The 14645-nt window shown below is 40.3% G+C and overlaps 2 protein-coding genes across 3 annotated transcripts in view; one reads left to right on the forward strand and one right to left on the reverse strand.

The window, feature by feature from the left end:
* Positions 1-2878: 2878 nt before the first annotated feature.
* Positions 2879-7028, reverse strand: LOC122564104 (claudin-4-like). The gene has a single exon (XM_043718668.2). It carries the CDS (start codon positions 6876-6878, stop codon positions 6228-6230), a length of 651 nt encoding a protein of 216 aa, XP_043574603.2. The 5' UTR covers positions 6879-7028; the 3' UTR covers positions 2879-6227.
* A 759-nt stretch (positions 7029-7787) lies between these two features.
* Positions 7788-14645, forward strand: part of LOC148141908 (uncharacterized) — a 36160-nt gene continuing 29302 nt past the window's right edge. For both annotated transcript variants that reach the window (XR_015752380.1, XM_087977465.1), the window contains exon 1: positions 7788-8154. Coding sequence is in view for 1 of the 2 variants with exons in the window: in XM_087977465.1 (XP_087833591.1) it covers positions 8111-8154 (44 nt within the window). In the remaining variant the exon portion in view is untranslated. The remainder of the gene's footprint in view (positions 8155-14645) is intronic.

Genomic DNA, 14645 nt, shown 5'->3' on the forward strand with positions numbered 1-14645 from the left:
CTCCTATGTACCTTTGACTATTCATGTGAAAACTGACATCATGCGGCTATCGAATTTCTGGAGAGGTACTCTTTCCCATTCATACAATTGTTTTAGGATAGGTGCTGTTTGATGAAGGGACTTTGTATAACTGGTGTCTGCCACATGTTTTGCTTTGTAGCATAACCTTATAAAAGGAAACAAAAAAAATTAGGAAATCCTAACATTGAATATTATTTGAGTGAAAATTCAGTAACTCCCTCCCTTCACCCCATGATTGGTGACAAAGCCTTTGAACACTTTGTTCCTACCATCTGGTAGAAATTCATCCTTAAACCCTCTGCACTTTTCTCTCTGCCTATATAACTTCCCCACTGTAAATGGTTTTACAAATATGAGCAACGTACACTTACATTATTGATATGCTGTCTGTTGGCAAAACTCCTCCTAGAAATTGGAACTCACAAAGTCACCCTCTGTATGTGGCCTCCAGGTCTTTATAGTGCACAGCTATACAGTAAAAGAAAGTGAAAACACTGGAAAATCAACACCTAAAGAGCCATCTCTTCCTAGAGTTATTTATGAGACATGGTGAAGTTACAGAGTGCAAGAGCAGAAAGGTAAATTATATCAATTGCAACCTAAGCCTGGTTGTTTGTTGCAAATTCACTCAGAAAAAGCTATTACTAATAATAAGCTCCATATCTGTCACATGGAGCATAATAATATAACTAATGGATGATGTCACACTTGCTGCTTCCTTTGATGATGTTTGATTAAAAATTGTAAGATTATTAATAGAATAAAATAAGTCTTTGGAATTTTGATTGAACAGGGAGTGAAAGTTGTGTGCAATATTACCGATCAATCCTGAAGACTGTATATATGCACATGCTTCCGTGAGTGTGCTACATGTTGACTATGCAATTTGCAGGTTCCCATGGTGCAAACGGATTGAAAGAGAGTAGGAGAGATGAGGCCGATAGAAACAGTAAGGTTTTGACAATGTTAAGCTTTCATTTTCAATATTCCTAAATTGTAGCAATGAAGTTTTTATCATCCTTTTGAGAGAGCCAGGATCAGGAGCTCTTGAAAGGAGAATTCATAGTCAGGATTTATATTATACCATAAATGTGCATAGGAATCTGAAATATCGCTGCTTTCCTCTTTATGTCAGTTTGTTTCCAATCTCTATTTGTGTCCAACTATTGCAACCCAAACTGACACACAGATTAGACATGGATCAATAAACTTCAGTAAAGCACTGCAGTTAAAACGTAGAGATCAGAAAATTCAGGATTTGATGTGCATTGGTGAATTGAAGGCCAACTCTGATGGCTTCCAATGTTCAAGAGCTTACCAACACTGTAGGTCAGAACTTATAAGGCTGCGCTACACTGATGTAGTTTTCTATTTGATCTGTGCTTTTACCATCTTGTCTCACATTTAAAGAATGGTCACATGGAACAGAAACTAAATAACTGCTGGCTCCCGTGAAACTGTACCTCACCAAGATTATTAAACTGTACTCAAGATCCAAATATCAAAAAGCTTTTCTTCTAAAATATTTCTTATTCTTTTTGGACAGTGGGTGATATGAACAAAATTGCACTTGATTTGAGATGACGATGGCAGCAGAACCTTCTACTTGAACAACTGCAGGCCCAATGGTGATGATCTCCAATGGTCTCCCAATTCTAGTCTGTTCAGCATCCCCAATTTCAATCACTCCAATACTGGTAGCTGTACTGTCAGCTCCATGGGCCCTAAGCTTTGGAAATACATCCCTATACCTCTCCACTCTTCTTTCCTTCATCAAAATGCGCCTTGGAACCAACAGGCTTGACCAAGCTTTTTCACATCTATTCTCTCATGTGGCTTGGTTGGATTTTGCTTGGTAAAATTTGTGTCGTATCTTTGGGATGGCTTAAGAAATTAAAAACAAATTATAAAAGCAAGTTAGAGTCATAGAGATGTACAGCATGGAAACAGACCCTTCGGTCCAACCTATCCATGCTGACTTCTTGCTGTTGTTCCTGTCGTTCAGCAATTTCAAACATTCAACCCAGCAATACTGAAAGGTCAATGTATCCTGGGATCAGAGTTGTCAGGTGTACCATTTTTCTTTCTGTAATTCACCTAATTAACATTAAATGGGTCAATATCTTCAAATAACTTGCAGATGCTCTTTCAAATAACACATAAAAAGAATTGCATTAAAATGTGTTTGCTACTTTATCACATAAAAAGACATGAAAATGTATTCACAGCAGGATTTAACTGAATAGAGATCAGTAGCAAGAATCCAACTGATTCCAGAGGGGAATAGCTACTAAGTTAGTTGGAAATACTTAACTGGTCTCAAAGCATCAGTGGAGAGAAAGAGAGTTACTTTTTAAAGTCACTAACTCTCATTAGAATGGATCTGACAAAAAGGTCCCATATCTGAAAAGTTCATTTTTGTTTCCCTCCTCACAGTTGCCGTCGCATCTCTTTCCAGCAGTTCCTGTTTTTATTTTAGTTTTCTGTCATCACCATCATTTTGCTTTTGTACTAGGCTGGTTGTATTGATTTAATGAGCCTTTCTCATCTGTATTGTTCAGCATTGCATTTATAGTTAAATACTGGTTAACATCTTGTAGCAATGTACTCTTTCCTCATTACTTCCTACAACTGATGCACAGGCTTTCGTCTGTTTTTGGTCTCATTTAACAGGAGAAACCTCTCAACAAAGAGATGCAGGCAGGTGATGTGTGAAGGCAATGCTGCAAAAAGGAACAAATTAGTTTGAAACCCTCCCATCTGTTGTGTTTCAAATACGGCTCAATGAAAAGTAAACCAAAGGAAGAAATACTATCATCAGAGATCATAGCGGCTCAAGTAAAGAAAAACTCCATAGGGCTGTGCTTGTGCTTTTATTATTTATAGCATTGGGTCATTAAAAACAACTGCAAACAGTAAAAGTCAAACACAACACAAGAACATGTAGGAAAATGTTTCTGATATCAATTGCTATTACAGTGGGTGAAGCCCAACAACAATCAAAATGAGAACTTGTATTTATAAAGCTTCTTTCACAATGTCTCAAAACACTTTATAACAATGATGCAATCGAGACATGAACAGTACCATGGGAAACACAGCAACCAATTTGCACCTGGCAAGGTTCCATAATCAGCAAGATAATGACAAGATCATTGTTTTAGTTTTGTTGGTGGATGGATAAATACTGTCTATGACACCCAGTGACTATCACTTTTCTGTGAATAGCACCATTAGATCTTTTACAGGGCATGCAAGGCCACAATGTAATGTCATTTGAAGGACAACACCACTGACATTGTAACCCTCCAAAATATTGTGTGCTCAAGTCTGTGGTTTATTCGGGCATCTTACAGTGGAACATGTTGTATGGAGAAAAGTTAAATTCCATTGCACTTTCTGTAATATTTCATTTGTGGTGCTTTGCCCTTGGATTATACGCTTGACATGGAATGAATATTTTAAAAACTCTTGACATTTCCATTTTATAGAAGCACTTCAAAATGAAAAACACTGAATGAAGAAACATGGGATTTGATTACATGATGAGATTAGATTCAAAATATTTTAGAGCGTACTTTTCTTAATAAAAGTATATTTTTGGAAAAATGCACTCAACTTCATGAAACTAAGTTAAAATTATAACCTTCTAACTTTGAGAGATGCCTGAAACCTCAGAGTTAACTAGGACCAAACATTAGGTCATAATGGGCACTGTTATATTATTTCTTTATTTGTGTCATCTCTTTATACCAAGAGGGATGGTGCTGTTTCCATATAGCATTCTAGCTGGTAGAGGTGAGTGAATCTGAGGTGTGTCCAAGTAATCAATTAGGGCGGTACGATGGCACAATAGTTAGCATTGCTGCCTCACAGGGCCAGGGACCCATGTCTGATTCCAGTCTCGGGTGACTGTCTGTGTGGAGTTTGGATGTTCTGCCGTGTCTGTGTGGGTTTCCTCTGGGTGCTCCAGTTTCTTCCCACAGTCCAAAGATGTGCAAATTAGGTGGATTGGCTGTGCTAAATTGCCCATAGTGTCCAGGGATGTGCAGGCTAGGTGGATTAGCCATGGGAAATGCAGGGTTACAGGGATGGAGTGCGTCTGGGTGGGATACTCTTCGGAAGGTTGGTGTGGAGCTGATGGGCCTGCTTCCACAATGTAGGGATTCTATGATTCAATTTTGGGGTCTACTCACCTACAAAATGTCAACTCTTTGGTAATGGCTTTTCAAGATAAGAATGTTGGTCCTGATGAAGGAAACACTTGTCATTCAAGGTCAGGACCAAGCATGATTGGAGGATAATCATAACTCCTGAATCACAGATCCCGACTGAGAACCTGTGAGAATCCTTGTAGAAAGGTCACCTACACTATCCAGTGTCAGAGGGTAAGGGTGCGAAACTTTTTTTTATTCCTTTATGCAACACTGCACGGTTGGAGGAAAAATTAATTTAGAGATTATTTGATTGGCCATTGGAATCAATACCCATACTTGCACCACCATTGCACTGTAGCATCTGTTTGTGCTATCTACAGAATGCATTACAGCACCTCAACAAACTTACTTTGTTAGAGCCTTGTACTCACAACAAATACTGACAAAAATGAAAACAGTAGCGGCAAATAAGTAGCTTCACCTCCAAATTCTCCTGTCGAAAGAGGGCAAGGCAAAATAAATATGGGAAGGGAGGGGGAAATAGCAGAAAACAACAAAATGAGCTCATGAGGGAGAAAAATATACATGATATGGTGATAGGATTGGACAAACCAAGGATGGTAAAGGCTCACCCTGGAACACAAGCACTGGCACAGTGCTGCTGAATGGCCTGGCTGTGTGGTAAAATTCTATGTAATTGCAAAACAGATGAGAGGCAAAGAGAAAGAGAGATCATTGATAAGGCAAGACAAAGAGACTGCATGAACAGCTGAAATAAGGAAAAAGAGAAAGCAACTGAATGATAAATACAAAGGGGAACAGAGAGGAAAGTCAAGCTGGGAAAGACAAAAGGCAAGACAAAAGATCGTTAAGAGGTGGAGGGAGGGGGAAAGAGAAAGAGATAAAGGAAGATGACAAAACTGGAGGGAATGGGAGTTGTTGGGGAATGACAGCTCACGGTCTTCCTTCAATCCTGAGTAAACAAATAGGAGCAGACTTTCAGTTTCTAAATCTGGACTAATTTCCCTGGAATGTAGATAATGAGACAGGGAGAAGTGCTGACTGGGTGGAGTAGCTGGCTGGGTGGTTGGACGTTATTGGTACCTTCAGACCTAACTATTTCTTAAGGTGCATCCTGCTAAAGTGTTCAAACATGCTTACTTGTGTATATGATATAGTATCAGGCAATAGAATGTTAATTGGATTCTCTGGAGCCAGGTCCCAGTCTGAGGCAACTCAAAACATTTCAATCACTTGGTGCGTCTGCAGCGTTTATAAACCCAAGCTTTTTGTCCCACTTCAACTAATCTCAGCTCACCGAGTTTCACATGATCTCGTCATTAAAAGAATATGTTTCTCTAAAGTTTATTGATTAACATCCATTTTGCAAGCGTCAATATATTTGTACTGGATGACTCCTGCCTCGCTTTGGCCCCTTAGGGCAACCCTCCCCCATCCTTTCCGCCTGTTACTCATTGATAAAGAAAAACTACACGTTCTGGTAATGCACAGCAGAGCGTTTCAGTGGCAACCTTCCCCACACTCTTGCTCTTTCTTCATGTTGACCTATCCATGCTGTGTGTTTCCAGTAATGTTACTTTTTAATTGGTGCCACCCAGTGTCAATCACAGAGACACAGAGACAGGCTCATGACATGGTCCCGGATTCAGGAGAGCAGGGGCGGCGCCAAGTCCCAGGGAGAGAGAGAGAGAGAGAGAGTGAAACCTCCCCCCACCCCCTCGCCCCCCGAACCCAAGGAGAACCAAGACACAAATACACGAATCACGATCAAACTTGTTCTACCAACTGGTGAAATGGACCAGACCGATATATACAAAGACATAGACACACACGCACACATCCACGATAACATTGCTTGGGTTTAACAGTAAATGAAATGGAAAGATAGCAATATCTGAACTTTTTTTCTCCTTAAAAAATAGACAATAAAATCTGAGACAAGATTCACCCCAAAGCGATAACTCTTTAGGGGTTCAGGAAAGCCGCTTGAGTCCCTGGGGAGGGCGAGCTGGGCTACCTGATGCCCTCTCACACATAGTCCTTCCTGTCATACCCAGTGGGACCTGTGGACCTGGCGGCGGAGTAAGCCATTCTGGAAGGCACGTACTTCTCATCCTTGGGAGGGCAGGAGCAGCAGAGCAGAGCCCCTCCGAGGATCAGCAGACCCGAGGTTCCCCAACCGATGTACAAGGAGGCTCCAAGCTCCCTCCTCTGGGCGTCCGTCACCAGTGGGTTGTAGAAATCCTTGATGATGGTGTTTGCAGACCAGGACACTGGGATCAGGATCATCAGCCCAGAAAGGATGAAGATAATTCCTGCCACGATCATTATCTTGGCTTTCGTCGCCTCGTCTTCCACGCAGTTGGTGCACTTGGCTCCCACGATGGAGATCAGAATGCCCAGGACTCCCACCACAATGGCAATGACGGTCAGAGCTCTGGAAGCCTGCAGGTCTTGCGAGAGGGCCAGCAGCGAGTCGTACACCTTACACTGCATCTGCCCGGTGCTCTGAACAATGCAGTTCATCCAAAGCCCTTCCCAAATGATCTGCGCCACCACGATGTTGTTCCCAATGAAAGCGGTCACTCTCCACATGGGCAAGGCACAGGTTATGATGGCCCCCAGCCATCCTAACACTCCCAAGGCGAGCCCCAGGATTTCAAGACCAGCGTTCGCCATTTAAACCGTTGCAAGAACAAGTTTCCAACAGGCTGCGATGCTCAATAACTGCACCTCTCGACGGTCTCTGGTGCACTTGTTGCAGAATGAGCAGCTTTCCAATTGGACCGGCTTCACACAATGTGACCGAGAGCACCAATGAGCTGTACTAAAGGGGCTGCAATCCGAGGCGGAGTCAGCGGCAGCTCTCAGGTGGAAGAGTAAGTACTAACGGATCATTGAGCAGCTTTCAAACTCCTCGTTTTCAGGAAGTCCAATCCCTCCCAGTCGGCAGCTCGCAGCATTTGCTGTCGATTGTTAACAGACTTGGACCGCAAGGTCAGACTGAGATCCCCACGACCAAAAAAAAAGCTTTGCCCGTCACCCTAGGTGCAATTGCTGATGCAGGCGTAAACATATTCGTCAGCCCTGCCTGCTGTGTCCCCAGTGAATTCTTAACCTTCCTGTTACTGGGAGCAGTGCCCATTCCCTCAGGTGAGCGTAGCAGTTCCTGAAGCCATTACATTCTGCAATTGCTCACAATAACACTTTACGTGAACAGTAATATTTTGAAGGGAATTTTTAATTTCAATACTTGAAATGTGTTGCTGAACGAACTGAATTTTCCGTAGGCTGCACTTACGAATTAGCATCAGCTCATTGATGCCTTGGTCCTATTTATCATAAAAGGGGCCGTGTCTACCTGTACCAAATCTGGAACATCTCTCATTGCTCAAGAAACGAAAAAAAAGCCCTTTGCTTTTCCTTACAATACTTTGTTTTGATGTGAATTATGCTACCTGCCTGAGCATCCAAACAAACAACAAGATTTGCTATGAAAAAGTTTCTTATTTTAAACATTGCGAGCACAACTGACTATGCAGTCATGGAACTAAAAATATGAGATCACTCTAAATGAAGAAGGTAATTCAGCTCATCTTCCCCAATCATCCAGTTCTATCAAAGTTTTCTCCATCAGAACCCCCTTCCATGTATTTATTAGGTTGATGAAGAATATCCTAACATCACAGGTAAATTTGCCTTTTAGCTGTGTTGGCATATACCCCTTAAACTGAACCCATAACTTCATTTGAAGTCAATTTTTGAATTTACATACTCCAGACCATTTACTGTCAAAAATCTCAAGATCATGACTCAGTCATTTCCATTTCAGGCTGAAAAGGCTAACTTTCTTCAAAGTTCCACACAGTTGGATACCAAGACTCAGTGGCCTTTCATTCTCCAGTGTTGTAATGTCTTTTTATTTTAATGACCAGAACTGGTCTTATTATTCAAGGTATGGCTTGATCCAACTTTGTGCATGACTTTCTTTAATTTAACTTCTAATACTTTCTTCTATAGATATTAATATTCTCTTTACCTTGTTTGCCTGCTCTGTAGTGGAGTCATCTTAAGTGTTGATCCAATAAGTCTTGCAATTCTCCCAGAATTCAGTTAAGTCATGCTGATGGAAGACAAATGTCATATTGCCATCCTTCCTATGTGCTATAATTCATATTTCCTTGCATTGCATTTCATCCACCATTGTTTTTTTTCAAAACTCTGTTTATAATTTCTAAGCTTCCTTCTCTAAAGTTGCTCCCTCTTTTAGTTTTATACTATATTCATATAGCCAATTTGCTTTGAGGTTTTGTTTCAAAGTCATTAATATAAAATGAAAGCTAGAATGGTGTCTTCACTACAGTGCTTCCTATCTCCTAATCTAACCTCTCTAACAACTACTTGTTATTTTCTATCTTTCAGCACAATTAATATTAATTCAGAAATTGACTGAAATCTCTGTATTGAATTTAACTCATAGCCTTCTACATGAAACAACTTTGTGAAATGTCACAAATGTTATGTTACAAATTTCCATGCTCCACATGGAATATGACTTCCTCAAAAGATCAGAGAGAATATTTAGGTAGAATCTTCCACTTCTAAAACCATGTGGACTTGTATTTTACTAAATTATTACAGTACAGATAATTCTGTAGTTTACTTCTGATAATTCTTTTACACAATATTGAGGTATGACTAATGAATTCATAGTTGCTTGTGTCTGTATTGGCTTTTTTGGAAAGTGCTACCACGTCAATAGATTGTTTTCAATCTATTTCCACGTTCCTTCAACCAGTAAATACATCATTAGAACCATTGACATCTCACAAAAAGAGAAAAGAAGGGGAGAGAAGGAGGGATGATTAATCAATTGCATTTATGTATTCCCCTTCACACTTAGAAAATCTCAAAGTGCCTATACAGCCATTGAATCACCTAGAAATATATAAATTAGAGCAGGAGTAGGCCATTCAGCCCTTTGAGGCTGATCCAGTACTCATTATGTCTTGCCTGATCATACAACTCAATAGCCTGTTACCATTTTTCTCCCAAGGTCAGAAGAATCCCTATGAAAATCTATTTCGATCTAATAGTTCCATTTCAGGCATATCATGAACTAGATGAAGAGCAAGTCTCTTTCTACAACTTTGACAAACAAACCCTAAGGAAAGTGAAAGCTTTGCTCTGCCATTTGTGACAGACTATGAAGAAAAGGCTGTGCCCTGCCCTAGTCTACCATGAGGAGAGATATAATGTATAAGTGTAAAATATTGGCCGTAGTTAGAATTAATTGTGTTAGTTACTGACTCTAGCCCCACAGTAATTGCACTCATAAATCAATTGTTAACACAACAATTAATAAAAAAACAAAAGGAACTATTTTGTGTTTATATTATCTCACATACAGTGATCAGAGAGACCCTGTCTCTATGTATTAGGTTGAATTCCAGGGCTTTCAGTGAATGTTGATATGTTGACTTTTGAACTGACTAATGTGCATGCTTTTTCAGCAGTTTTAAATATGCTGATTTTTCTCCATGTACCCAGCACCCACACCATTGAAGCACCCTGCATGATTGAACAAGGAACATTTGTGGTTTAAGGGCTTAATATACTACCTTCCGAGCATGTCTGTGAAGGTCAGGCACTCTGATTCATGTAGTCGGAGTGGCTTCCATTAGATGCTAAACACTGTTTACTCAACAACTAGTAAAGCAACACTAAAAACAGGTTTGCATGAGCTGGCAGAAACAAACTTTCAAATTTGTTATTTTCTTTTCATGAACAAAGGTCAAATGCACTCCCACAGTAGTACTCCTAATTTATATGTTATCATTCTGTACTGTGCAAGTATTCATGAGGTCTCAGTTCAAAATGTTTCTGGTAACTTTTAAAAATAATTGCCATTTGAGAACAGCTAGGATAAATGTCTATTTACAGAATTTCTCTGGGGTTCCTAATGATCATCTTTTGAATTTACTCAAGGTCAGAAGAATTCCATTGCAAATTCTATTTGGATTTTGTGCTACCACTTCAGGTGTATAATGAACTAGATGGTGTGCAATGTTCTTTCTACATTGTACAATGTTTCTCAGCATCAATCTCAAACAAATAGCCTCCGTTTCTTCAAGGTGAACTTTTAATTCTTCCAAAGTCACCTTTTTGGTCATTCAAAGTGCAATTGTTCATTTATTTCCAAGTTGTATTGCATTTTGAATCTCATGTGCTGTGGTACCATAACAAATCCAAACTGAATAGTTGCTTCTAAACTTGCACCAATTGAAACACTTACAAATTATCTTTTTCTAATATTTTGCAAGGATTCATACCCATGGTGCAGTCGTGAAAGTACAGTACCCAACAGCATGTGGTACCTCAGTTTCTCGATGAATAATTTACAATATTCCTTGATTTTTTTTTTCTCTTTTCGTCTGATGCCCAAAATGTAGCCACAACTCCATGATTAACATTTCAACAAGATATGTGGTTTCAGATATTTTCAGATGTTCTGTTTCAAATTTTGTAGGTGTACCCATTACATTGAGTGGGATTTCTCAGATTGGGGCAGACTGAAACATGCCCCAATTAGACTCAGATCGTAGCTTGTCAGAGTGGAAGAGTCCAGCATGATACAAATCAACCAAGCTGGGCAATGGTGAAAATGATGCTGAAGAAAGAACAATTGAAGCAACTTTTGGTTACATTTTGGAATGGGATGGATTTGTTGAGAAAATGATTACATTAAGGTTGCCAAAATCCATATTAATACTACATGCACATTCCTGAAGCAGTTGTTGATGTGTTTATTGGTATAAGTTTTGTATAATTCAAAGTTTCGGCTGTGAAATGTCCATTTTTGTCATACCTTAGGAGCTGTGTGCATAATATTTAATTTGGACAACAAATAGGTTTGAACATTCTGGTAACTTCTCATTGACAGGTTTTAGGGCACACTTTGCAAAGTACAAGAGGGTGAGGTGATGGAATCGTAGGTTATTTTTCTCCATTCATCAATTTATATATCACTGAAAGTATGAACCCGGTGTCAACCACTTGTATAACTTGGATGTTGGTCTGTAAGTAGTTGCATGATTTCCAGAGAATGAAAGGAGTATGATGAAGTGAGAATACAAAGATCAAACTAGGATGTCTTGTAAACTAAGTTGTAAACAGTGAGTGCCCAACTATAACTTTCTAAAAAATGGTGAAAATGATTTGATTTGGTGGCACAGTACCTTAACTGAATGAGTAATCCAGAACCTGGGCAAATGATTCTAAGAGCAAATTTCAACTGCAGTGATTGAGGGTTTAAATTCAACTACAAATGTATTGAGGAACATATAAACAAGGAGCAGGAGTACTACATTCAGCCCCGGGGCTGCTGTGCCATAATCATGGCTGTTCTGGTTATAACCTCAAGTCTGTATTCCTGCTTACCCTTGATAACCTTTCACCTATTGCATAACAAGAATCTATCCACTTATGACTTTAATATATTTGAGGACTCTGCTTTCATCACATTTTCAGGAACAGAGTTTCCAAGACTCATGACTGTCTGAGAGAAAACAAAAATTGGCTTATCTCTGTTTTAAATGGCAGCCTCCGATTTTTAAAAAACGTGATTCCGAGCCGTTGACCTTCCTAAATGAAGAAACATCCTCTTTGCATCTACCTTTCCAAAGTCTTCTGTTTCAATCAAATTTCTTCTTACTGTTCTCAACTCCCAGATATAAGCCTAGCTTGACCAACCTCCTCATAGGACAACCCAGGCATTCCAGATGTTAGCCTAGTAAACATTCTCTGAACTGCTTCAAACACATTTACATCTTTCCTTAAATAAAGTGATCCATATTCTGTACACTACTGTTTGATCTCGTCAGTGCTCTATATAAGTGAAGCATGAATTGCAATAGCTTTCTTATTGAATTCTGCCTGCAATAAGTTGTAACATTCTATTACTTTTCCTAATTACTTGCTATACCTGTATGTAAATGTTTTGTGATTTGTGCATAAACCCATCCTGACCCTTCTGTATCTGAAAATTCTCCACATTGAGATGATATGCTTTTAAAAAAATGTTCCTGCCCAAAGGGTCAATTGCGCATTTTCCCACATTATACTCCATCTGCCATACTCACATTATACTCCATGTGGGCGGCACGGTGGCACAGTGGTTAGCACTGCTGCCTCGCAGCGCCAGAGACCCGGGTTCAATTCCCGACTCAGGCGACTGACTGTGTGGAGTTTGCACGTTCTCCCCGTGTCTGCGTGGGTTTCCTCCGGGGGCTCCGGTTTCCTCCCACAGTCCAAAGATGTGCAGGTTAGGTGAATTGGCCATGCTAAATTGCCCGTAGTGTTAGGTAAAGGGGTAAATGTAGGGGTATGGGTGGGTTACGCTTCGGCGGGTCGGTGTGGACTTGTTGGGCCGAAGGGCCTGTTTCCACACTGTAAGTAATCTAATCTAATCTAATCTGCCACATTTCCTCCCTCATCTATATCCCTTGGTAGCAACCGTCTGTCCACTTTACAACTTACTTTTCTACTCTACCCTCAGACTCTTGAGTTCTAAAGAAGAGTGACTGGACCTGAAATGTTAATTCTGATTTAGAATATAGAACATAGAACATTACAGTGCAGTACAGGCTCTTCAGCCCTCAGTGTTGTGCCAACCTGAGAAATCAGTCTGAAGCCCATCTAATCTATTCCATTCTCATCCATATGCCTATTCAATGACCATTTAAATGCCCGTAAAGTTGGTGAGTCTACTACTGTTGAAGGCAGTGTGTTCCACACCCTTATTACTTTCTGAGTAAAGAAACTACCTCTGACATCTGTCCTATATCTATCAGCCCTCAATTTAAAGCTATGTCCTCTCATGATAGCCATTGCCATCCGAGGAAAAAGGCTGTCACTGTCCAACCTATTTAACCCTCTGATTATCTTATATGTGTCAATTAAGTTACCCCTCAAACTTCATCTCTCTAACAAAAACAGCCTCAAGTCCCTCAGCCTTTCCTTGTAAGACCTTCCCTCCATACCAGGCAACATCCGAGTAAATCTCCTCTGAATCCTTTCCAAAGCTGCCACATCCTTCCTATAATACGGTACCAGAACTGTATGCAATACTCCAAGTGCGGCCGCACCAGAGGGTTTTGTACAGCACCAGCATGACCTCATGGTTCCAAAACTCAATCCCTCTACCAATAAAATCTAACACACTATATGCCTTCTTAACAACCCTATCAACCTGGATGGCAACTTTTAAGTATCTATGTACCTGGACACCGAGATCTCTCTGCTCATCTACACTATCAAGAATCTTACCATTAGCCCAGCACTCTGCATTCCTGTTACTCCTTCCAAAGTGAATCACCTCACATTTTTCAACATTAAAGCCCATTTGCCACCTTTCAGGCCAGCTCTGCAGCTTATCTATGTCCATCTGTAATCTACAACATCCTTCGTCACTATCCACATCTCTACTGACCTTAGCGTCATCTGCAAATTTACTAACCCATCCTTCTGTACCTTCATCCAGGTTGTTTATAAAGATGACAAACAGCAGTGGACCCAAGACAGACCCTTGCGGTACTCCACTAGTAACTGAACTCCAGGATGAATGTTTCCCATCGACTAGCCAATTTCTGATCCAAACTGCTAAATTACCCTCAATCCCATGCCTCCATAATTGTGCAATAGCCTACCGTGGGAACCTTATCAAACGCCTTACTGAAATCCATACCCACCACGTCAACTGCTTTACCCTCATCCACCCGTTTGGTCATCTTCCCAAGGAACTCAATAAGGTTTGTGAGGCATGACCTACCCTTCACAAAACTGTGTTGACTATCCCTAATCAACGTATTCTTTTCTAGATGATTATAAATTCTATCTTTACCAACACTTTACCCAAAACTGAAGTAAGGCTCACTGATCTAATAATTACCAGGGTTGTCTCTACTCCCCTTCTTGAACAAGAGAACAACAGCTGCTATTCTCCAGCCTTCTGGCACTATTCCTGTAGACAATGATGACATAAAGATCAAAGCTAAAAGCTCAGCAATATTCAGTCTGGCTTCCCAGAGAATACTCAAATAAATATCAACCAGCCGAGAGGACTTACCTATTTTTATACTTTCCAGAATTGCTAACACCTCCTCCTGTGAACCTCAATCCATCTCAGTGTTCTCCTTGACAACACTGTCTTTTTTAGTGTGAATAGTGATGAAAAGTATTCATTTAGCAAATCCCCTGTCTCCTCTGACTCCAAGCACGACTTCCTGCGAATATACTTGATTGGCCGTGATCTTACTCTAGTCAGTCATTCTTTTATTCCTGATAGACCTATAGAAAGCCTTAAGATTTTCCTTGATCCTATCTGCCAACAACTTCTCATGTTCCCTCCTGGCTCTTCTTAGCTTTCTCTTTTGGTCTTTCCTGGCT

This window comes from Chiloscyllium plagiosum, unplaced genomic scaffold (assembly GCF_037043375.1).
Source record: "Chiloscyllium plagiosum isolate Xiang-an unplaced genomic scaffold, Cpla_swu_hap1 HiC_scaffold_31, whole genome shotgun sequence".
NCBI lineage: Eukaryota > Metazoa > Chordata > Chondrichthyes > Orectolobiformes > Hemiscylliidae > Chiloscyllium > Chiloscyllium plagiosum.

Excerpts from the sequence above, each read along its gene's own strand:
- LOC122564104 (XM_043718668.2), bottom strand. The coding sequence starts at position 6,878 with ATGGCGAACGCTGGTCTTGAAATCCTGGGGCTCGCCTTGGGAGTGTTA.